At 36.6% G+C, this 25,311-nt stretch overlaps 1 protein-coding gene across 6 annotated transcripts in view; it reads left to right on the top strand.

The window, feature by feature from the left end:
- The window catches only part of TTC29 (tetratricopeptide repeat domain 29), a 243,162-nt gene that overhangs the window by 150,248 nt on the left and 67,603 nt on the right, over nucleotides 1-25,311 (top strand). For all 6 annotated transcript variants that reach the window (XM_044224911.1, XM_044224914.1, XM_044224910.1 and 3 more), the window contains one exon: nucleotides 5,942-6,170. In XM_044224911.1, coding sequence (XP_044080846.1) covers nucleotides 5,942-6,170 — 229 coding nt within the window. The remainder of the gene's footprint in view (nucleotides 1-5,941; nucleotides 6,171-25,311) is intronic.

Below are 25,311 nucleotides of genomic sequence, written 5' to 3' on the forward strand. Positions count from 1 at the left end.
GTGAGTTTATTAGAATCTAATGTAGTTATTTTTCCTTCTTATTCTTTTGAAACAGGGAGATAGCTTTGATGACATCCTGAATTTCCTTCTAGTTCTACAAAGTCATTTCCTAGGAAAATACTGACAAGGAATTATTTCATGTCTCTTATTTCAGCTGCTTATGGATATGTCCTAATGATATTAGATCCCTTTATTCAAGTTATACACCTGAACAGTCTTACAAGCTGTTTGCATCGCATCCTATCTATTATGCTTTTTCATGAAGGAAACTTGCAGGGCAAAGAGGAGCCTCACTAATTTTTGCCCCCTTCCCCTTGAATCTGCACTCAGCTATTTATTAACTGTGACCTTGGGCACATGAATTCTTTGATCCTCAGTTTCTTCATGTTTCAAGCGTCAATAACAAAAACTGTATAAGGATTAGGAATTTATAAATATGTACGTGGTGCCTAGTCAAATGCCTGTCATATGTTGGGTATACAAAAGCACTTAGCCTCTCAAGCTCACTCCTTGCAACTTCAGACTCCTATCCCACCACCTGCCCAACATCTTCACTTAGACTTCAAATATAACCTGCTAGAAATGGACTCATCATTTTCCCTTAAATTCTATTCCCCTATTAACTTCGTGTTCAACTATGATAGATTATGACCCAGGTATTTTCTAGGCAAACCTCTCAATCTATGAACTCCCCCTATCTGACCTCATCTAGGCCCATGGCCTTAGATATGCTGAAGACGTCCAAATTTGTATCTCCAGCTCTGATCTCTCCTTGGGACTCCATGCTTGTAAATCTAGCTTTAGACATCTTAAATTTAACAGGATTCCTTCCTCCCAATCTTCTCCATCTGAATAAATGGCGTCATTATCCATTAGCCCAGCTGCTCAAACCAAAAATCTGGCTATTCTTTGATTCTTTTCTCCTTCCTGCTCCATATCTAATCCAGAAGCAAACCCTGACCTTTATGCCACCAAAACATATCTGAGATGCGCCTCCTTCTCTGTATCTGCTGCTATCATCCCATCAGTTTGTGACACTGTTTTCTCACCTGCCCTACTGCAGGAAGTTCAAGCCCATTCCCCATTTCTTACCCATATAATCCAGTCTCCACACAGATGCCCAAGTAGTCCTTTTAAATGTAAATCAAATTGTGTTATTTCTCTACTTAATGCACTTCCATTACTTCCCATTCTTCTGGGAACCTGAAATAGTCTAAGTGAGATGTACACCAGCTCACCCCATCTCTGACTTTATTTCTTCCCACTCTTCTTATCGACACCACCACAGCCAAATGGACTTTTGAAGTTCCTCAAACATGCGGAGCTTGTTGCTGCCTTGGACATTTGCCCTAGCTGGAATACCCTATATGGAATGCTTTCCAATCTGAGCTTCATATCCCTGAATTATTGTCATCATATCTCAGTTAGATGCCACACCTTCAGAGAGGCCTTCCCTTGGCAACTGACTAAAAGTAGCCACATGGGTGAAGGTAGTTCAAAGGTACAAACTTCCAGTTCTAAAAAAAACAAGTCGTGGGAATGTAATGTACAGCATGGTAATTACAGTTAAGAATACTGTATTGTACATTTGAAATTTTCCAAGAGTAGCTCTTAAAAGTTCTCATCACAAAAAAATTTGTAACTATGTGAGGTGATGTTAACTAAACTTACCGTGGTGATCATTTAGTAATATATACAAACATTAATCATAATGTTATATACCCAAAACTAATATAATGTCATATATCATCAATACATTATGTATTATATATGACAATATAATTGTCACGTAATGTCAATTAGACCTCAGTTTTAAAAAGCATATGAAGGTGCTTTGGAAAGGTAGTTATATTTTGTAATATAAGATGGCATTATTGTTATTCATAAGGAAAACTGTTAATCACAGCTACCATTTCTGTAATTTGAGTGCTCGAACACATTTTCTAATCTAAAATGATGAAATCTAATCCACTATATTCCGTGGGGATTTCTAGGCATTTGAGAGAAAAGCCAAAAAATTCAATCAATAAAAGTATCTGTTTTGTTGAAAAAATAAAACCTCTTCCTCCACTTAACCAAAATATCTGAAATCTCCATATTCCCCGTTTCTGTTCATTGAAGTCCTGAAAGCTACATGCCAAAATAAAAATTATATGAAGAAGAAAAAAGTAGCCACTGGGTACTCTTTAACATTACATTAATACTTCACATAGCACTCATCTCCTAGTTTTCTTGTTTATGATATCTTCTTAGTGTTGTTTAATTTGGCTAGAATAGCTTAATGAGAATAGGGCCCATATCTACCTTGTTTATTATTTTGTTCCAGATCCTAAATGAGAAGTTGGCACAGAGGTGGTGAGCAAAAGTATGTGAATCAATCATATTTTTTTTATTTTGAATCAATAAATTTGTAACCAGTTTTCTACCTCAGGAGAGTAAGAATCTCCCACTTTAGGAATTCCAAACTTCTATTTCATTTTTGTACAATGATTCTGAAAACTTGTACTGAATCTTTAAAAGCAAATCTAATACTCCTGGTACTGGTCAGTCTTCCTCATCATCTCTTTTCTTGCTTAATATTATTCATGCAATGTATTCTAATTGTATTCCTTATAATCACTTCTAAGAGATAATGTTATTATAAGACCACAACTATAAGACTGTATTTGGAAAAAAATATTAGAATTAACTGTTTTCTCTAGTTATTATAGTGTTGTTATAATTAACATTAGCACATCTTTAATAGATCATTTATTCTAATTAGTTTACCTTTTACTATATAATCATAGAAGATGGGCCGCCCATTCCACCCTCCTGATGTGATCTCTTGATAAAAATATAGAATTAATATAAAGTAGCGAAATGAGAATGCTTTAGGGAAAAAAAAGTAGATACAGACTCCTTGTCAGGCTCCCACTCAGCAATGAGTCTCTTTCTCCGTCTCCCTCTGTCCCCTGCTCATTCTCAATTCTCTCTCTCAAAGAAATAATAAAATCTTAAAAAAAAATACACACACAAATAAAAAAGTAATAGTTCCAGACTAAAATAGTAAAAAAAAAATGTGTAAAAAATGGCTTTTCCTTAGTACTAGGAAATGTTCTTTTAGTTTTGAGCTTGCTCATTGTATAGAGTGACAGACACACTGAGAAGTATCTGGTAAGAATCAGAAAAATGCATGAAAATTCTATATTATAGTGTAATAATGCAAGCTTTGTTTTAAGGTCTACGATGTCATCAAGATCCTGTCCTGTAATTGTCCCTTAAATGCTTACCAGTGATATTTATAACACTAAGCAAAGTTCTCTTTTCCAGTAAGAGGCAATCGTGAAGTGATTAATTCACTTATATATTCTCAATTACTTATATAGTCTCAAATTCATATTTAAGATTACCAAGATTAATTATTAGAATCTTCTGAATTTTATAATAGGATAGGGATTAACTGATAACAAAATCGAACTGTAGAACATTGGACAGAACCTTTGGAGAAGAGATTAAATTTAGATATTAAACTCTTTAAGAATTAAAAATCTAAAAATACAATACACAGTAATGAAATCTCATTCCAAAATGGTATGTATAAAAATCCTTGCATCTTAGAAGAATTAATGTATTTCCTTAATAGCGTTTTAAACTAGAGAAATTTAGGTTGATTCCAGTTTTATGGTAGTTGTGTCTGTGTCTAACAATTGAATACTAAGCTCAATTTGCAGGAAGAATAATTATATGTAATTATAATTAAATAGTTATGAATAATTATAATGCTCCTATTTTAGGGGGAAAAAACACTTCTTAGAGAGGATCTAATATAAAATTTAGGCATAGTAAATTCTGTTAACTGCTGAATCCCCACTGCTTGGCATGGAGCTTCGTACATAGTAGTTGCCTGATAAATGAGTAAGTTCATTTTAACATAATAATATATAAAGTAATTCTTGAAATTTAAATGTATGTCCATTTATTTATGCCCCCTAATTTCCTAATTAAGACTTTCATCTAAGACAGTGAATAGTTTAAGAATATAATAAGCTCATAATAATATAATAATATATTATATATAATATATATAGAATAATATAATAATAAAATATAAGCTCAGAAATATAATTAGAACAATAGTTCTAATTATATAGAAATATATTCTAATTATATAGAAATAATTATTTATACTTCTCTGTTTTTAAAAATAGAAATGTGAGGTCTAATCACATATGTTCATTTATTTTGTCCTATATCTTTGATGTTTAGCAGAACAATCCAAAATATTAACTAGTTTTATTTCCATCTTCAATATTTGCATTGTTCCTCAATCATATAATATACTTACCATATAAATGTCTTTGATACATTTTATTTTTTCTAATTAAGTAACCATGTCCTCATATAAATTCTATGCTTTACATTTTGAAATAAAAGAAAGAACTGTCATCTCAACAAACAAAAATTATTATTGATAAGATACAGAACAAATTTTTTGTGTTTAAATTAGTAAGTTTAATTGGAATGAGCCATTTGAGTAAAGAGTTCACTAAACCATCCTGAGGGTCTATAACATAGTATTATACTGCTTATGTATGTAACATAACTGTCACACAAGCCCTATTTCTCCCCTCCTCATCCTCCAGCAACTTTTGTGTCCAATCAGTTTGCTGTCTGAACACCATGACTATACAGAGTTGTATAGAGTTGAGTATGCATTTTGCCTGTACTGGGATATGGTATAGGGTGTTTCAATGGTGTTTGTATTACCACCTCCTTCATAAAATGTTGTGAGAAAATAATTTGAAAACTTATAATAAAATATTCTCTCATAATATTCTCTCTCTTCTCAAAAGTGTGTGCATGTGTGTTTTTGTGTGTCTGAGCAAGAGGGAAAGGAAGGAGAGGAGAGGAGGGGAGAGGAGGGAGGGGCAAGGGAGAGGAAAGGAGATTTACAAGTCAGTGAAGAAAGGAAACTTCGTTCCCTAGCATCTTAAAAGTGTAGGCTCAATCCTAAAAATGATATCCTCCATTGAGGAAAATGTTTTCATGAGGATCTTTAGAAAATTTGGAGGTTGGCAGAAGGGAGCCTCTTTCCTGAGGCTCAATTTCATTATTTGTAGAATAAGAATAGTACTTTCTCACAGGATGACTTATGAAAGTTAGTGACATAAATATGAAGTACTTAGCACTGGCCCTGACACTTTGAAACCTATCGTGGACAGTAGCTTATAGGAGGGTAGGAGAGTATAATCAAAAAAGCCCACAAAACCTAAAAAACAGAAAACTGGCTTGAATTTTTTCAATGAGATGTTGCAAAAAATTTTAAGAGATGAACATTTAAATGAGTTGTGCTAGTGCCATCAGGATCATTATTTTTCAGGAATCTTGATTACCTCCGATGTTCTTAGTCAAGAATGACATAAGCACATGGGGAAAACAAGAGCAATAACCAAATCAGCAGATAAATACATCAATTTTCAGTGGCTCCGTAAATCTGAAACAGATTGGCTGAAAATGATCTCTTGCTATGACTAAAAACAACTGGTTAAAAATGCTTTATTAGGTAAATCCAGTGCTACAAGTAGGAAAATTACATCCAAGTTAATGTGAATTGGGCCACTCTAAAAAGACCCAGACTTTTTGCTACCATGTACCAGGTTTTACCATCTGAAAATGCTAACATTTGATCATTTTTAATCCAAAAAAGCTTACGTTTCATATAGTTCAACTTGATAGATAAAGCTCTTTTAGTATCCTAGCTTCAAGATATTGTATGGTTAGTAATCACAACTTTTTAAAAGAACCTTATTCTCATAGAGTCCCCGCCTGCCATCTCTTTCTTCTAAAAGATGAATGCTGTAACTGTTGAAAGATAAGTCTGGTACATACCAAGGTGAGCAGATATGTGGAAAGATAGAATAAAAAACTAAGAAAGAAATGATTTCTCTTACATTTTTAGGGATACTACAAGAAAGCTTCACAATACTTTCAGCAAGCTTTCAACACAACAGCAGAGCTTACAAACTTGAGTCAAATGGATGAAACGAAAGTGCATTATGGAATAGCAAAAGCTCATCAGATCATGCAGAGGGTTAACAGTTATATCGAGTCTGAAGATCTCACCAGCCTTAGCTACCTGCTGTCATGGAAGGAGAATCGAGGCAGCATTGTTTGTGATCCGACTAATGGTAAGACTTCAGTTTTTGAAAATAGTTTAGTTTTTGTGTCATTCTTAATGGTTCCATCGGTGATTTTTATTTTACTGGTAATTTTAACTTTATTTATGCCTTACTACATAAATATTGGATGTTCCTTCACGCTATATTGTATCTTTGATGATAAGGAAAGCATAAAATGTAGTAATGATTAGTTAAACTTGACAAATCATCAACCTCATGTTCTTTTTTTAAGTTAAATATTCAACAACATGCACTGATCAGAATGTGAGAATGTGTTGTTGTTGTTTTTTAAAGTTCAGTGTTGTACCTTGTTGACAAGAACAAGTCACAGATGTTAGTTCACAGATGCTTATCAGTATCAAATGCAATTAATATTATACTCTTACTTTGCTGATGGTAGTAAATTTTCCTATATTTGATTAATTCAAGTTAGAATATTAATTTAGAAAAATATAATATTAATTTCTCTTAACTCCACTTCTTTTCATACATACTTTTTCTTGTGATAATTAGAGCAGTCAATTAAAAACGAATAACTAGAAGTGATGTGAATGTCACTTTCATGCATCAACTTGACTGGCTCCAGTCCTCAGTTAAGAACTTCAGAATCGGATTTTTTAAATTTTTAATAGTACTGCCTATCACAGACCCTTGGGTTGCATAATTGTTGGTAAATGAAACTTTCTCAAGCAAAATATTTTAGGGATGTTTGGGATAGCACAAATGGAATCATAGACACAATTCTGGTATGTAAAGAACCATCTCCTGCTTGGAACTCTTCCCACCCCCTATTAGGTCATTTAGAGGAAACAATAAGCTCTTTGGTTTTTATTTTCTCCATAGAATAAATAGTAAATAACAGTAGATTGTGCACAAAGGAATCTTATTGCTTCTTTTATATTAGTAGAATTAGTAGTGTAGCATTAGTAGAATACCACTTACCACTGTCTGTCCTCTAGTTATGAAATAAGTAAAGGTCTCATTCCAAATATATGTACAGGATAAAGTCTTCAAAAACAGATGGCTTGTTCAATTTCAATGTGCTTGAGTACCCAACAAATATCTACAGGTAACTATTAACTAACCACTTTTAGATAATATTTTGTTCACTTCAGGATGTTGTGTTATATACTTGAGAGCTTGCACTGTAGTTTTGAGTTATCTTCCCTTTACTCCCTCATCTTGTCTGCCCAGGAGAGAAAGCAGAGGAAATATGATCTATCTATCTCTTAGATTACTTCTTTTGATAAAAGATTTGGTAGAGAATAAGTTGGGCTACTCCCCTTTTTCTGATTTACTTGGATAAGCTCTAACTATTACTCTAATAATCATGAAAAAAAAACCACAAACAAACTCAAGGGGCGCCTGGGTGGCTCAGTGGGTTAAAGCCTCTGCCTTCGGCTCAGGTCATGATCTCAGGGTCCTATGATCGAGTCCCGCATCTGGCTCTCTGCTTGGCAGGGAACCTGCTCCCTCCTCTCTCTCTCTCTCTCTCTCTCTCTCTCTCTGCGTGCCTCTCTGCCTACTTGTAATCTTTCTGTCAAATAAATAAATAAAATCTTTAAAAACAAACAAACAAACAAACTCAAAACAAGAGAGTCTAGTTCTTCTATTTGCTGCAATCCTGTTTGGGGCTTTTTCAAAAATCTCCCTTGTTTTTTCTTCACTCTATAAAGCTATTTCTTTCTTTCTTTTTTTCTTTTTTTTTTCCCTCCAATTTATTTATTTTCAGAAAAACAGTATTCATTATTTTTTCACCACACCCAGTGCTCCATGCAAGCTGTGCCCTCTATAATGCCCACCACCTGGTACCCCAACCTCCCACCCCCCCGCCACTGCAAACCCCTCAGATTGTTTTTCAGAGTCCATAGTCTCTCATGGTTCACTCCCCTTCCAATTTACCCAAAAGCACATACCCTCCCCAATGTCCATAACCCTACCCCCCTTCTCCCAACCCCCCTCCCCCCAGCAACCCACAGTTTGTTTCGTGAGATTAAGAGTCACTTATGGTTTGTCTCCCTCCCTATCCCATCTTGTTTCATGGATTCTTCTCCTACCCACTTAAGCCCCCATGTTGCCTCACCACTTCCTCATATCAGGGAGATCATATGATAGTTGTCTTTCTCCGCTTGACTTATTTCGCTAAGCATGGTACGCTCTAGTTCCATCCATGTTGTCGCAAATGGCAAGATTTCGTTTCTTTTGATGGCTGCATAGTATTCCATTGTGTATATATACCACATCTTCTTGATCCATTCATCTGTTGATGGACATCTAGGTTCTTTCCATAGTTTGGCTATTGTGGACATTGCTGCTATAAACATTCGGGTGCACGTGCCCCTTTGGATCACTACGTTTGTATCTTTAGGGTAAATTCCCAGTAGTGCAATTTTTGGTGAGGGTGTTTTGTGTTTCCAAGGGCTTAGGAGTAAAACAAAACAATGCATTTCAAAACATTATTCAGAAACAAACTGAAGGTTGTTTGAGGGGTAGAGGGGTAGGGATGGGGTGGCTGGGTGGTGGGCCTTGGGGAGGGTATGTGCTATGGTGAGTGCTATGAATTGTGTTAGACTGATGAATTGCAGACCTGTACCCCTGAAACAAATAATACATTATATGTTAATAAAAAATATTATTCAAAGAGTAAAAACTCAGCTATTCCTATGGTGGAGAAGATTAAATTTTCTGAAACACTATAAAAGTACACCCCCTTCCTGATTCATTTGACCAAGATTAGAAATCTATGCGTGGATGAGCTATGTTATTATAAAAATGAAGACTACTCCTCCAGATTCAAATGTAAATGAGAAGTTAAGTCTTCTACTACTGGCATTTTTTAGTGGTAGCTGTTCTATTTGGAAATAAAACCTGTAGGATATTATCAAACATACTCACTTATATGTTTACATGGACATATTTTAGTTCAAAATACAGTAAAATGTGCTTTTTAAATGCTTCAAAGGTGTTTCTTAAACTACAACACTTACTATTCTATTTTTAATCTGCTTCAAAAACTTCACTGGATCCCTACTGCCTACAAATTCTGTACAAGTTTCATAATGTTTTTTGACCACCTCCCTTTCCCTGGCTACCCCCTCATGCCCCAGACACACGTAACATACATTAATACCACCTTACTTCCAACTCCAGCCCCATCCAGGGAAATGTTTACCATGGTCCTTCTGAGATGTTGAAATCCTCCCTGATCCCCATCTTACTTGACTGTTGTCTCTTCTCTCTGTTCCCACATTGAATGTCATTCATTTCTCTCCAAGCACTTTTCACTTGTCCTATTCTACATTCTGTCATGACCATTTCTGTAATTGCCTTATCTGCCCAATGAGAGTATGAGTGTCTTGAAAACAGATTCTGATCTTTGGTGTTTCCTCCAAAGGAAAGCACAATGCCTAACATCTGCTAGGTACCAAGTAAATATTTCCCAAATTAAATAGAATTCAAAATGAGTATGTATGTCCTAGCCATGAACAAGTTCGCGCTAACCACTTTTTAAAACAGGATTCATAGTTCCATATCTCCTTGGAAAAACAACAACTACAAAACCACTATGATCCAATACCCGTGTTTTGATTACCATGTGGTTATCACATGAATGCAAGACAACAAGTGTGATGTTGACAAAATGAAGAAATACGGAAATATTATTTGGAAATCTGAGCAGCTTTTAGGTTTTCAAATTTTGCCTTTCTTCTCTGAAGAGACATCTTTAATCTTGCCATTGAGGGGTCCCATGTATTCAGAAAAAAAGCAGATCAAAGATATGAAAGATACATTATAAAAGCTGTGCAGTTATCTCCACCTCTGAGACTTACATCCTCCAAACAAATCATTAGCTCACAGAGCAGGCAATATTCTTTTAAGCAGAGGAACATGACCCCCTAAGGGAATAGAGCAGTGAGAGCACTCAGGTCTCTAGATAAAATGGAACAGTGATTCACCAGCAATCATCTCTCCTCTTTGTACCTTTCAGAGGGAACACAGCAAATACAGGAACCTTCATACCATTCTAATACTCTCAGATATGGTTTTAATAATTTCACCTTCCTCCTTTTCTTTCCAATAGTAAAATAAGAGTAGATTCTCCTCCCAAATTTGGGAATTTAGAGGGAATTCAAATTTATTGCAGTTCAATAAAATTATTCAAGCCTGAAGCAACAGAAATTGGTTGGCTCTGGAAGGATTAAGGGCCTATGAATTTCTGCTGATTTCTCCAGAACATAGTTTATTTTTCCTACTAGAAAGACTATGCCTCCAATCACGAATTTATTTTTTTTTTGATGGATAGCTAATTCATCTTGCCTTGTGGAGATTATAGACCCAGATGTGGAACAGTGACAGAGAAAGAAAAGCTTTTCTTGTGCAACATAAGAGAACTGTTAACTTAGAAAGGTAAATACAGCCATTTCATTGCCAACGTGGTTAACCACTTCATTGATAATATCAGTAATATGGGTTTAATGCACATTCTTATTTTAGCCAAATGTTAATTATATCAGAGAAATAGGATGCAAATTCTGAGTATGGAAATAGATGAATACACCGGCTAGTCAGTAAAGACACTGTTTTCTACAAAATGACATGCAAAGGTTTCCTTGAGTACCAAAAATACCACTCTCATTTTATGAATCATTTCATATTCTTAAAAGAACAGTCAAGACCATGAATTTCTCTCTCAGCCCTTGGTTTGTGTGGGTTTAATGTCAAGTCCTTGGTTTGATGTTGAGCCACGTTTTCCCACCTTGTTCTTTGCTTGTATTTTTTATTCATGAACTCAGCCCTTTTAATGAATGTGGAAAAGCCACATTCACGAGTGAGCCTCATGTTCTATTATACTTTGTTCAGCTGCTTCAATTAAATAACCCTAACAATGAGGAAAAAGTTCTGGAATTAGCCAAAAAGTCTGCAAGCGGGTTTTATAGCATCTTATTGTCACAGAGCAAACCTCTGTCTCTTTTTAATGTGTTCAAAAACATGACACGTAAAAAGAAGATTCTGACGAAAAATCTGACTGAATCAAAGCTCACCCTACTGGTATTTTAGATAATTGAGGGGAGAGTGTTATGTAAGAGTCCGGTGACCTAGGTTCTAATACCATATTGAGCCCTAATTTGCTTTGTGACTTTGGGCAAAGATTTCAATTCAAGTCTCTCTATCTAAAGTTCAAAACAGATCATTAATAAGATTCTTTGGGACTGATAATAGTTCCTCAGTAGGAGCATCTTCTAAATAAATATGGTATTTTGTAGTTCAATCTAGATTTTCGTGAGCATTTTATTTGTTGTTTTTCCCCCATAAATACTTGTTTCTGTGGGTTTCCACAAAAGGGAATTTTATTACGGTTATTATTATTATTATTACTATTTTAATATATCAAACAGCTATAAAAATGCCAGGTCCAAATATTTGATCTTTCTGCTAGAACGTATAATAAAGGAGTTTCTAGCTATCTGCTGTCATATGCAGTTTGACCTGTCCCTGGTTGGCATTGTTGAAGTTGCTGACCCGAGTGCACTGTTCCATCTGCAGATTTTCAATCCATCCTCCTGTGTTCAACCCTGTGTCATACCTCTCCTCAGCATTTCCTCAATGCCTACCTTTTCCCCACTGTTCCTGGGGCTCATTACTACCCTTTCTTCATACATTTCTGTTTATATCTGTCTCTGCCTTCCTCAATCTGGAACCACTCTTGTAGCCCCTTTCTGTCTTCTGAACATGAGTTAAAATCTTCTTGAACTTTTTTGAGTTTTATGGAATCATGAAATTATTGAGCTGTGTGGTACTAAAGAAATAACTTGGTCTACTTTTTTTTTTTTTTCAAATGTCCTCAGGTCCACAGACATGCAGTTATATAAAAATCTGAAAGACAAAATGGACCTATAATCTAGTTTTCTAGAATTCTAGTTCAAGAATCATTTCCTTGGGTTGCACTTTTTTACAATAATACTTTATATTTAGCAGAAGTCATGTTAAACATTTAAAAAGATTAGACTTTAATTAAAATCTGGATTAAAATATTCATGGTGCAAAGAAACAAGTGGGGCTCTATTTCTGACCAAGATGAAGTCACAAGGAAAAGATTTACCCTCCTGTGTTAAACAACTGAAACAAACAAACAAACAAAATATATAATTATATATTATATATATAATATATAATGATTAAGCTGATTCACATCCTTATTATTAATGACTGAAAGTGCTTGAACCTATTCAGAGCAATTAGGATTTTTTAGACATTAAAGATTCCCTTTTGCCAGAATTTACGGCATCTGTAATACAGGGTATAACTGAAATCATTCAGGCAGTGTGGGGCAAAATAATTGTGGACAATGAGGCCAACACATGAACCAGTCTTCTAAAGTCTGGGAACTTGCCCTAAATTTGACTTCTCTAAGCTATTCCTGAATTTCAAAACTTTCCTTTCTTCAATATAAATTTCTACATTTTTTAAAAAGCTTATTAGAATTTTTAGATGACAGATCACTATCCCCTTAAAGAATCCAGTGAAAGCTAAGATCTCCCTCCTCTCTTCAGAAAAACCTACAATTACTGCGTGTAATTTTCAGAGAGTTCAGCAACTGTTACTCAAGGGGGTGGTAATTACAAGGGCTTACCAGTATCTGGTTCTTTACTCTTCTGGGCACCCGGAAGACTGCATTTTTCATCTCCTGGCAGCTAGGCAAGGCTCTGTGACTAGTCCTGGCCAATGGTCAAAAGTTACTTCTGGGTGTAAGCATAGGAGAGCCTGCGTGAGATCCTCCAGTGGATTCTCCCTGCTGCAGTGATCATAGTGGAAGCATTATTAAGAATTACAGGGCGGGTGCCTGGGTGGCTCAGTGGGTTAAAGCCTCTGCCTTCTGCTCAGGTCATGATCCCAGGGTCCTGGGATTGAGCCCCGCATCGGGCTCTCTGCTCAGCAGGGAGCCTGCTTCCTCCTCTCTCTCTGCCTGACTCTCTGCCTACTTGTGATCTCTGTCTGTCAAATAAATAAATAAAATAGAAAAAAAAATTACAGGGCAACGAGACTGATGCAGTCAGTCTCTACATGTGGAACATTTGTCCTGGAATGCCATTCAGACCTGCTGCAGACTTTGTGCGAACACAGAATAATAATCTTTTATTGTGGTGAACCATGGAGATTTGCAGAGTTGTTTGTTAGTACAGCTTCGTTGACCCTGCCCTAACTCTGCAAGCTTCAGGATTCTCCATGACGGCCCCTGGATAGTCTCAGTGGGAACTCCGGGGGAGAACTGGGATAGCCATTTCTCTGTAGGACAGTTTATAAACTGTGTGTTTGTAGGTTGTGAGTCTGCTTGTGACTTTTTTCTAAGGCAGAGATCCTTAAAATCCTTTGTGTTTTACTTCTATTTCTAGTCACAGAAAACAAGTTTGATAAGACAAATGGGAGTGACACATTAAAATATATTAAAATATATTCTTTATAGATTCCATGGTGTTGTCAAAAACCTTAAGAAAGAGAAGCATTTTTTTTCTGCCAATCTCATTTAAATCATGCTATCATGTATATCAAGTATACTTCTAATAAATTTTAAGAAAGAGTTTAGAGAATTCAGTGGCTTCTGCAACTGGTAATAAAATAATTCCGAAGATGAAACATGCTGAAGAAGACAAAATCTTTTTTTATGTAAGGATTTTAAGCCAAAATCCTTACATAAAAAATGACTGCAGAGTTTGAGCCCGATTTTCAATTTTCTTCCTTCACTTACAGTTCCCCCATCTTCATATGTTTTCTACAACACAGGTGACATATTTGCTTCCTTAGGAATCAAAAAAAAATTTTTCAGAAAACTAATGCCTACTTCATTGGGAAATAATAATGTAGCTCTAGATCCCATGGGTTGAAAGATCTTTTTTTTCTCTCTCTCTTTCCTTTTTTTCCCCTCTGAGAGCCTCCTTCTCTATCTGCTGCCTTGGTTCAATAAAAGAGAATTCTTGATTGCTCAAACAAAAACTATACTTCTTTTAGATTCTGCTCACAGTTCTTGGTAGCTGATGGTGTTACCAGTTTTAACTTCCCAAAGTACACTGAACTCACCACTTCCAAGAACAATGTAACTGGGTTTTTCTAATCTGGTTTTGTTTCGATTCCATCTCTAATTGCTAGTTTGAAAAGCTTACGAAAAGTTTTTTTGGTTAGTTAAACCATAGCAAAACCAGAATAAATCCCTGATCTGTACCAATACAAGGCTAGGGTTCGAAGTTCTGAGAGAATCCCATTGTCCCCCACTTTATACTCCTCTCCTCAGTGAGGGCTCTCACCCCTGCTTCCAGTTATGTCTTTTTACTTGTAGTCTTGGATTCCAAATACCGCACCAATTTAGGTAAATGTTCCCCTACCATTGCTAGAATTGCGGGGCAAAAAAAATCTTCTCAGACATGTATTTAAAACTCCTTCAGTAAAGCTCTATTAGGATAATTCAGGTGATTCTTAATCCATATGATTTCTTCTGAAAAAAGTGATGTTAATATTTCAAACATGAACATATTGGAAGAACAAATTTTGTTAGCTTCTAATTTTTTCCTAAGTTTCCCTGATTTGGGGTACTGTGTGGGAGTTTTTCTAATTAATTCTCACCTTTGTTTTCTCATTATTATGAATTTTGATTTTTTTTAACCACTCAATCAAAAATTATATCCATGGTCCCAGGACTCACTCTTTTTCTTTAAATTTCCTCCACCATCCCTATATTTTCCTCCACCATCCCTATATTTTTAAATCCCAGACAAAGGTAAATTTTTTTTATAGTCTAGGTTCTTTAGTGTAATTAATATAAAATAAATACTTTTCATGACAAATGTTCTTTTAGAAACTAGAAATTATTTACAATGCCTTTTTATAATGACTGACTTGACTAACAGTGCATGGATGTATATTTCACTTCTATGGGTGATGTCTGCCTCCTGGGCATGGGAACAATATGCTCCGTGTGGAAAATGTTGAGCAAAAATCTAATCGGAAGAAATACTAGCATATGTTTTTAATTTTAATGTCAGTCCATCCTGACCAGTGTCTTGACCTTCCTTAACTGAATCCTTGAAATACTGCAAACTTACCTGAACACATTTAATGTCTAAATCCTCTGACCTACTGTCACAATAAAATAAATACTAAAAGCACTGACCAATATTCACCATCTCCAAATCTTTTATCACTACAGTATACTCGGATATTTTCTTCCTTTCATTTTACTCTAACCTGCAATCAAAAAACCTGAGCAAATAGATGTTCTCTCATTGTGCCCTTAAGGTAATCAAAGTTGGAGTTTGTCAAACCAATAGGGAAAACTTAAGTTAGCTCATTTAAGTGTGATGCCTCTAAGGGCTGCATTTATTGACTTCTAACATGGAATCAGGTACCCAAAATGAGGAAAAGACTGGTTAATATTTGCCGTTAGTGAAATAAGTCTAATTTCTCGTATTAAGACTGTGTTTCCTTGTATCAGCAGTTAATTAAGTGTAATTTGCACTTTTATCAAAAGAAATTTAGTTCAACACTTTCAGGGGTCTTCTGGTATTGTTTATTAGATGAGGTCCTGAGAAGGGATACATAGTTTTCCACAAATCTCCGCATTTTCAACCCAGATATTAAAATAACAATGAGGGGGGAAAACAATGGAGAAGTATGAAATAAAATGAAGTTTTAAACTCACTAGTCAGGAAGAAGATGACCATCGTAAAATTGGGAGGGTTAATAATTTTTACTGTTCAGATTTATTTGGCTAAGTTTTTACCTTCACCCACTAATAGATCTATGATAAGAAGGAAATCAGCGATATGAAAGGAAGCTATTATATCCAACCTTCAGCTATTAATTCAAGTTAAAAAAATTAATAAAAAATTCACTGTGTCAAATACAGCATAAGCAAAAGAAACATTTTTTCTTAGAACTCTTAATAGGGACAGATGAACAGACTTGTGATTTGATGATAGGAATTCTTTCTAAAAATATGAATGTTCATATAACTATATTAACTAAATCTCATCTGAACGGATTCACTGGTTTATTCACTTTCATCCAGGGCATTACATTGTAATCTTATTTGGAGATTTATATGATGAAATGTGAACATAGTATATTCCTTAGTAATTTGATTGGCAGGAAATAGAGAACAAAACACATGCACAGCTTTTTAATAATTTATAATTACTTACATGAATCTACTAAGTTTAGGCACACAATTATATGACTAATTATGTTGAAAATCCAAGTGGATGCTTAAATAGATGACCATGCCCTGAGGCCTTTCCAGTTGTTTCTGCTGTCTCATTTAACCATGCAAATGTTATTAAGCATTCCTGGCTAAAAATTTTCAAGCATGTGCAAGTGTAATTGCATAGATAATTATGCATAATACTGTCACTTTCTATATCTAACATCGGAATTTTCCTTTTTTAAAAAAATAGGTCAGCTTTGTACTGTAGGTGCCAAGAAAAATATAATTTTAAAAGATAGGTAAACCAAAGCTTACCTATTGCTCTTTCTTCAGAATCTTTTTGACTGTCTTTAGCACATTGATTTGAAGTGAAACAGAAAGATCAAGAGTAATACTAAAATTAAAACAAATTTTAAATACCTATACATGCAATAAATCTATATTCACAAACAGATCTAACTGAAGTGTAATTCAATAACTAACGTAAATATTTATACAGACTCGATAAAAGGGATACAAAAAGGATACAATTCTATGAATACGAATGTATATGACAAGTCTTTCAGGTTTGCGTGTTCTGAAGCCAATGTCCAGGAAAAAATAAAATGAACTAGCACATGCACGTTGGTAAGTTAATTTCTTGTCATGAGAACCATTTAAAAAGCTTTACAATATAGAGTCCTGCCTGATGCCACGCCTTGCCAGGCTGGACTCTGCAGCCCAGCTTAACAAGCCACAGCTCCTGAAGCTCGAGTTGGGTGTGCATGCAGCTGATTGGCAGGGCTTGGCTCCCATGACCTGCCCAGCTTCAAGGGAAGCTGGGAAAGTGAGTACAAGCTGACTTCTCAGTGCCCAGACTGAAAGCAGGTTTCCACTGAAATTAATAAAGTGGAGAATTTCTTAAGCATGGAGAGGGAGATTTAGATGCTGGGCATCAGTCACTACAAGTAGTGCTAAGAGCTATGAAGAAAAAATAAAGCAGGTAAGAGGACAGTCATTGGGCCTGGGGTGTGGGGCAGAGGCGCTGTTTTAAACAGAAAGTTCAGAAAAGCCCCTCAAAAGAGGCGTGGTTTGCAGAGAAACCTGATGGAAATGACAAAGCAAGCCCTGTGAGTATCTGGGAGGGCTCGGAGAAGACAGCCAGGTGACCAGAAGACCAGCATGGTGGGAGCAAATTGAGTGAGGAGGAGAGTAGGAAGAATGGAGTTTCGGGCCCTAGTGATGACTTTGGATCTTATTCCAGCTGTAATAGTATTCTCACTGAGTTCTGAGACTAGAACTCTGAGTTTTCAAAAGGATCACTTTGGCTGCCCTGTGAAGACTACGTCGTAAAGCAGTGGCCTTTTTGATGAAAACCTACAGTAAGAAATACATTTTGCCTTGTGAGAACAGAATACATATTTGCGAATCTAGAGTTTCACAAAACAATACTACGACATGTGAAGCTCCTGGGGATTTCTCTTTTGTAGTTTTAGTGATTTTTAAATTTCATATTTTAATGATTTTTAAAGCGATTGTAAGTAGAAGATTCTTATGAGGAAAAATGACATTGAAATAAAGTTTGTTCTGTTTGTTGCATTTTCTATTATGATGCAAGTATTTTAAAATACCCTATGGAAAATTAAACTTCATAAGAAGCCTTAGGCAGTTTCTCGAGGGTGCAGCTCAAGGACCACTTACCCTGAATGGTGGTGGGATGAGTTGCTATAAATGCACCTCCCAGATCTTCTTACCACAGACTAATGGATCACCAGCCCTGGGCCTTGAGGATCTGCCTTGGACAAGCTCACCAGGTGATCCTTACGTGTGAGCACTGCTCTAAAGTTTTTTTCAGTTTTTAAGGTTATAATAATGCCAGGTTATCTTTTCCGCATGAATATGTGCTGTTTCTCGCATATATGTAAGCCCACTGAGTAGGTGGGTCTTCATATAACATTTCTCAGCAATATTATAAATTCACATTTGAACTCTGGAAAGCACTTTAAATCAGTATCTCTATTCTTCTCGCAGTCTTTAGGTATTTATTCTGAAATCAGGTGAAAAGTCCTGGAACTCTTCCTCAGTTGTTACTTGTTACTTCGCATCATTTATCAGAAATAATAATCTTTTTCTCTGCTCAGTTACCATTCCTTCTCCTAAATGTTTCGAAAATCACACTGTCCCGAGAAGCCTCAGTACCCGTGTTGAAATGTGGTTAAATAGCACATATTCACAGCCCTACTATTCTAAGTGGCAAGTAACAGCATTTTTCACTAGGTTTGCACATCACTGATTTTCACTAAATGTCCACCGTTGCGGCATGAGTGGACTTTCTCATCATGTCCTTCTGTTTTGATGCATTCAGGATACAACAGGTTAGATGACACCTCTTAAAACATGTTTTCAAAGTATCATTAAGGTGCGTAGGAAATTTTCCTCTACTCAGTTCTAAAGTGGAGTAGGAAACCAGCTAAGCAGCTGTGTTATGGATCACAACGCATACAAAATCAGACTTGAGCCTGGCACATTTGCTGTTTGTAAAGAATCGGGCTTAAGACCTGTTCTTATAAAGTCACTTTGTAAAATGTTTTCCATTTCTATATTCACTTTTGCTGTGGACAAAACAATGCTCCCCATATCAGTGGTATACTGTAGCAAAGCCTGTCACCCCGACATTCTCCTCCCTCAGCCAAAGTGAAATACCCTGGCCTCTATGTCTGTACGTCAAAGGCATCGTCTCCCATTGACTCAGCTTCAAAAACAAAAAAGGGACAGAATTCGTACGTGTTCATGGGGAAACATGGGGTTAAAGTGGACCATATTTCAGGAAGTGTTCCGTTGGCTTGCTATGTGGTGAGAGTCTGCAGTCCTAGCTAATGACTTGTAGGTACGGAATCCTCAGGTCTCTCAGGTGGTTTCAGTCGATCAGTTTCAACAGAATGATGAAAAGCTTGAGATAAAATAAACTGACAGTTGCTACTCATCGTAGGCAGCAAGCTGTACCCAGGCAGCTGAGACCCTGGGAGCCCTCTTTCTTAAACAAAGGCTTTCACTGCAGTGAGCAATGAACTCCAAATAAAAAAAAAAAAAAAAAAAAATGGGGGCAGATTGGCAGCTGGTGACCGACAGGAGGAGGGAAAGGAGGGAAACTGGGAAACACAGCAATTGTTGGCTAATTAGAAGCCATTCCCACCTACTTAATACCAACCCATTAAGCAGAAAACACTTTTCATCTTTTTCTCCTGCTACACATGACATTATACTCCAATCAATACTCTCCCATGGCTGCCTCAGTGCCCACAGATGAATATACTGCAAGTTTAAGAATGCAGTAATTGATTTGGGACAGGGAAACTGCAGCTTTCTCAGTATATTTTCTGAAGATACTAATGCAGTGTTTGTGATGCTTAGGTAAGATAATTATAACTGTAAACTGACAGCTGTCAAAAATTGAAAAACATAAGAGAAAACCTAAGCATAGTAGATGTATTTGAATCTTAATAGCAAATAATCATGTAAATCAATTTTTCCCCCTTTTGGGAGAACAGCTCAAATATTTGGCTTAATAAATTCACTATCACTACCACCATTTCAGCCCTCTACACACACACACACACTCACACTCACACAATTTATAAGATGACATTTGAGAAATATAATAAGCGTATATACAATAATGTTGCATTATATTTGAGCATGATTTTAATAGAATTCTTTCATTGGTCCCACATTTAAGCTTATGGGAATTTATCCCAACAACTCAAACTACTGGAAATTTATCTTAATGTGGTAAGATAATTCACATGTACCATTACCTTCATATTATTTTTTAAAAAATTTGTCTTTATAGGGGAGTTCGATGGCTCTCAGAAACAGATTCTATCTTAAATAATATTTTAGTAAAAACCACATATATAATATGTTATTTTTTCTTACTTTAGTTATGTGACTTTTATAGGTTCCCCCCCCAACCTAAATATCAGTTCCTAAATTTTATACAGATTTTCTCACTGGTATTCAGTCACTCTTTCTTTCTTTCTTTCTTTCTTTCTTTTTTTCTAAAGATTTTATTTGTTGATTTGATAGACAGAGATCACAAGTAGGCAGAGAGGCAGGCAGAGAAAGAGGGAGGGAAGCAGGCTCCCTGCTGAGCAGAGAGCCCTATGCGGGGCTCCATCCCAGGACTCTGGGATCATGAATTGAGCCGAAGCAGAGACTTTAACCCACTGACCCACCCAGGTGCCCCCAGTTACTTCTTTCAATTCCTATACTCTGTTTCTGGGACATAGATCACAATGTTACCCAAATAGTTACAGATGTCGTAGTTGTAGGCTGAAGAAAGGAAAACAGATTATTCCCCTTTACTATGTCAAAATAGTGAAACAAATAGGATTTCAGAAACTGAAGTTTAAATTCTTGGTACCGAAGGTGGTGATATGAGACTGCGTTGGGATTTCTGAGTAGGACCTTCAGTGGAGAGAATTTAGTAGAAATTTTGGTGGTCCAGCGAAAACAGAGCATGGTGCTGTGGTTTTCTATGTGCATTAAACAAATGAGGTGAGATCCAAATTATCTTCCTATTAAGTAGAATGGATTAAGCTTTACAAGTTGATCAAATGTGTTGTTTTAAAGCACATATTTCAAACACAACTTTGATTATTACCAAAGTATTACCTGGTACTGTCGGACTGTTATAGCAGGACAGACACCGACCACCCCTGCATTATACCTTACACATACCCATAAGGTGAGAGGAGACTTCTAAGACAGCACCTGGGAGGAAGATGAAGGAGAGGGAGAGCCTCCTTGCTTTAAAATTCCGACCTGATTCCAAAACACAGTCCCACTCATCAGTTTTATTTCTCGTAAGAATTGAAGCTACTGATATCAAGCTTTACAAGTAACTATTAGGAAAATTCTTTCAGTCTCTCCAGCCAACCAAATTTATTATTTCAGTTTGGAGTATGTGTGTATTGTCATATCTGTCATTAGTAAAATGGAAATAATATCAAGAGTTAACATCATTTTAAGATCTTTAAGACATATTAACAGAAATGTTAATAGAAATTAGCAAGTCTTTTATTATTAAACTGTAGTTTTGATTCTTTTATTTTATTTTATTTATTTATTTGACAGACAGAGATCACAAGTAGGCAGAGAAGCAGGCTCCCCGCTGAGCAGAGAGCCCGATGCGGGACTCAATCCCAGGACCCTGGGATCATGACCTGAGCTGAAGGCAGAGGCTTTAACCCACTGAGCCACCCAGGTGCCCCATAGTTTTGATTTTGAAATCAGACAGTTTAAGAAACATGTGAAAGCATTGAGGGTGATTTATCAAATTATAATGAAGAAGAATTAGTTGGAAAATGTGACACCTGAGTGAAGGTTGAGACTAGTTTGGACAGTGGGAAAAGGTTCTCTAATGACTTAATAACTATCTTCAAGCAGGTGACATTAAGGAAGGGATACTTTAGTGACTGGTCTCAATCTTCTCAGAGGATGGAAAAGAAGAAAATGGATTTACTGTTTGAGAGTAAAAGAAATACCTCACTTAACTGTTAGTTAAACTTTGGTGACATCAAGAAACCAAACATTTACTTTGCTGCTATTGCTTGAGGCAATTGCAACCTACTTTAGAGAAGAGTATTTTACCCCTCAATAAATGTATTAAAAACAAAGCAGCATGTTATAAACAGACACATCGAAAACAGCAATAAACAGTAGCTGAAAATAAAAAGAGGGTTCACAGACACACACACACACACACACACACCCATTCATATAAGCACTCAGCAGTCTGGGGCCATTTTATGTGGGAACAAGAGATCTTACAAACTCAATGGCCTTTAACTATATCATTTACTTTTTATATTTGTGAACCTCAGTCACCAAGAAGAGATTAAATTAAATTCATTTTTAGTCTGTTGAGAAATGTAGAGGAGGGGCACCTGGGTGACTCAATGGGTTAAGCCTCTGCCTTCGGCTCAGGTCATGATCCCAGAGTCCTGGGATTGAGTCCCGCATCGGGCTCTCTGCTAGCAGGGAGCCTGCTCTCCCCGCACCCCCACCTGCCTCTCTGCCTACTTGTGATCTCTGTCTATCAAATAAATAAATAAAATCTTTTTTTAAAAATGTAGAGGAATTTTGAAGAAATTTTCTTCAGCAGAACTCTAGTGATATAAAATACTGCCAAGATTTCTAGTTCAGTCTCCCATTTTACAGAGAAGAAACTTCAGTTCACAGGATGTGAATTATCTTACCCCAGGCCAGACAGAATAAATGGCAGGATGAGAAAGTAAATGCGTGTCTACGATGATCACATCTTACCCTTCTTCCATTTTACTGTACTGCCTGTAACCATTCCACTATTGTTTATTTTGTTTTTAGTTTTGGTACTTTAGTGGAGTAAATTTAAGTTACTTAAAAATAAGTTTACCCTCTACCATCCAAAAAGATTTTGGAAAAATGAGGTGATACTATATTTGATCATGAATTCAAGCTACTGAGTTAGTTTTTCAGTCAACTTCAAAGTCTTTAGGTAGCTTAGGAATAGAAATGAGTCTAGCTGGCTAGTTAAGAATAACATTTGAGAGTAGGGTCTTAGGTTAATTGCTCTTATATTTTCATCAACTGTGGATCCTATTTTTCCCTTTATAGCTTGAAAGGATAATTAAGATATTTATAAAATGTGTCCAAGGTGCCTCCTTAGCACAGTAGGCAGTGTGTCTGTCTCATAAAATGTGTCCTGCTGTATCCTAAAACAAATGGTATTATTTAGCACAAACAGAAAAGACAAATATCAGAGACATTACTATGATACTAAAAATAAGAAGCTGTCCCTTACTACTTTAGAAGGGAAGCCGTCAGTGCTCTACCTTCATTTGGGATTCAGCTCCTTTCTCAGTTGAGAAACACCAAAATATCATGAACAGTTGAAACCATTAACTCCACTAATGCACCTTTTAAAAGACTGCCTTTTTCCAGAACAGATGGTGAAGTGATATTAAGGCATAGCAGATTATTTTTAAATTTACATTTTGCAATAAAACCTCTTCCAATGGTGCCTCAGAAAAAAGTGTTCATGGGTGAGTGTCTACCATCTTCCTTCATCCTCATACCTGCTCAGTTTCCCTCCTCTTCCTCCTACAATCCAAAGGAAAAGGATAGTCATTGACTGGGGGAAAGACTAAGTCATTTTACATAGAGCCTAAGTCACTCATAAGAGAAGGAAGAAGGTGAATGGGGCTAGAGACTAAGATGCTGAGCCAGAGAGAGGAGACAAAGGGTGTGATGGAGTCGTGGGGTGGTGTGGAGAGAGTAAAGTACAGAGAAGGAAATGGGTGACAGTGATGTGGTGTGCTGGATTATGAATGAATCTCTGTAAATGATACTTGAAAAATGCAAGAATTTGAATTATACTTCAACTGCTTTTGTTGTTTGGACTGCTTTTCCCCTCCCAGACAAAACCAGGGAACTGGACCACACAGGTTTCCAGGTTTTTAGGTTATAAGTTTCAATTCAAAACTTATTCCTTTTCCTTTTCTCTCTCTCTCTCTCTTTTTTCTGATATTAACTTGAGTACCCATGGTGATTAAAACTTGGGTTGATTTTGACGGGACCGAGAGAGAACCGTCCAGGGCGGGCGGCGGGAGGCGGCGGCCGGCGGGCGCCCCGCGTGAGCCGAGGGCTCTGAGGCCCCCGGGGGGGGGGGGCGGGCCCGAACCCCCCCCCAAGGCGCCACGGGGCCCGCCGCCGCGCCGCGCATCCGAGACGCTCTCTCTCTCTCCCTCCCCCCTCCCCCCCACCCCCCCCACCCCCCCCACCCCCCCCCCCGTCAAATGAATCAAATCTTCACCACAACTGTGGGTTGCTGGGGGGAGGGGGGTTGGGAGAAGGGGGGTAGGGTTATGGACATTGGGGAGGGTATGTGCTTTTGGATAAATTGGAAGGGGAGGTGAACCATGAGAGACTATGGACTCTGACAAACAATCTGAGGGGTTTGAAGTGGCGGGGGTGTGGGAGGGTGGGGTACCAGGTGGTGGGTATTATAGAGGCACGGCTTGCATGGAGCACTGGGTGTGGTGAAAAAATAATGAATACTGTTTTTCTGAAAATAAATAAATTGAAAAAAAAAAAAAAAGACAAAGGCCCTTACCTTCAGGCTTCTATATTCTATACTAAATAGTCATTCATAGCAAAGTAATAATTATGGAATAAATTGATTTGGAATTGCCATTTTGTGTTCTCCTAGATATTTCCCTGATATTATCCAGTTGTGTTAAAAACAACAAAACACTATAATGGGCAGCATTTTACCTCACAGACTAGATTACATTAATGTAAGAAAAAGGCTTTCATCATCAGTCACTATTTCTTACTAAACAAAACATTGAGCTGATTGCTGCATCCAATATGGTATTCCTTGATTTTTTTTCCTCTGTACCTTTCTCCAACACAGTAATCTCAGAAAACTAGTTACATAATAAATATTTTACTTCTTAAGTAACTTTATAGCAATTTTATAACAATCATTTTATCTTGGTCTTTATTTTACTTTTTCCCTTCTCTTGATAATTAATGCACTTTCAATAACCCATTAGTTTTAAATAACATTTTTCATATGAATGGCCAAAACAAGAAGTTTAATATCTATAAAATAATGAACCGTATATTCTAAAGTGGTCACTTTCTGCACAACAGTGGCAGGGAAAGGTCTATTAGGAGACAAAATAAGATGACTCTGTAAAAGAAGTGAAGAAATTTGCTACAGAGTAGTAGAAGTTTCAATGTCCGTCTGTGTGTATTAAATCAGAACTTCAGAAATTAACTTGTAGAAGTAAAAATAAAGATACAGAATTTGTGATTGACAGTTGCACCACAGATTCTCCTTTGAATAAGGGTTTTACATCTAAAAAGATGTCATTGTAGGTACCATGTTTTATTGGCTAAATAGCATGCTTAATACGGGCTTCTGTTTTG

This window comes from Neovison vison, chromosome 11 (genome assembly GCF_020171115.1).
Source record: "Neovison vison isolate M4711 chromosome 11, ASM_NN_V1, whole genome shotgun sequence".
Lineage (NCBI taxonomy): Eukaryota > Metazoa > Chordata > Mammalia > Carnivora > Mustelidae > Neogale > Neogale vison.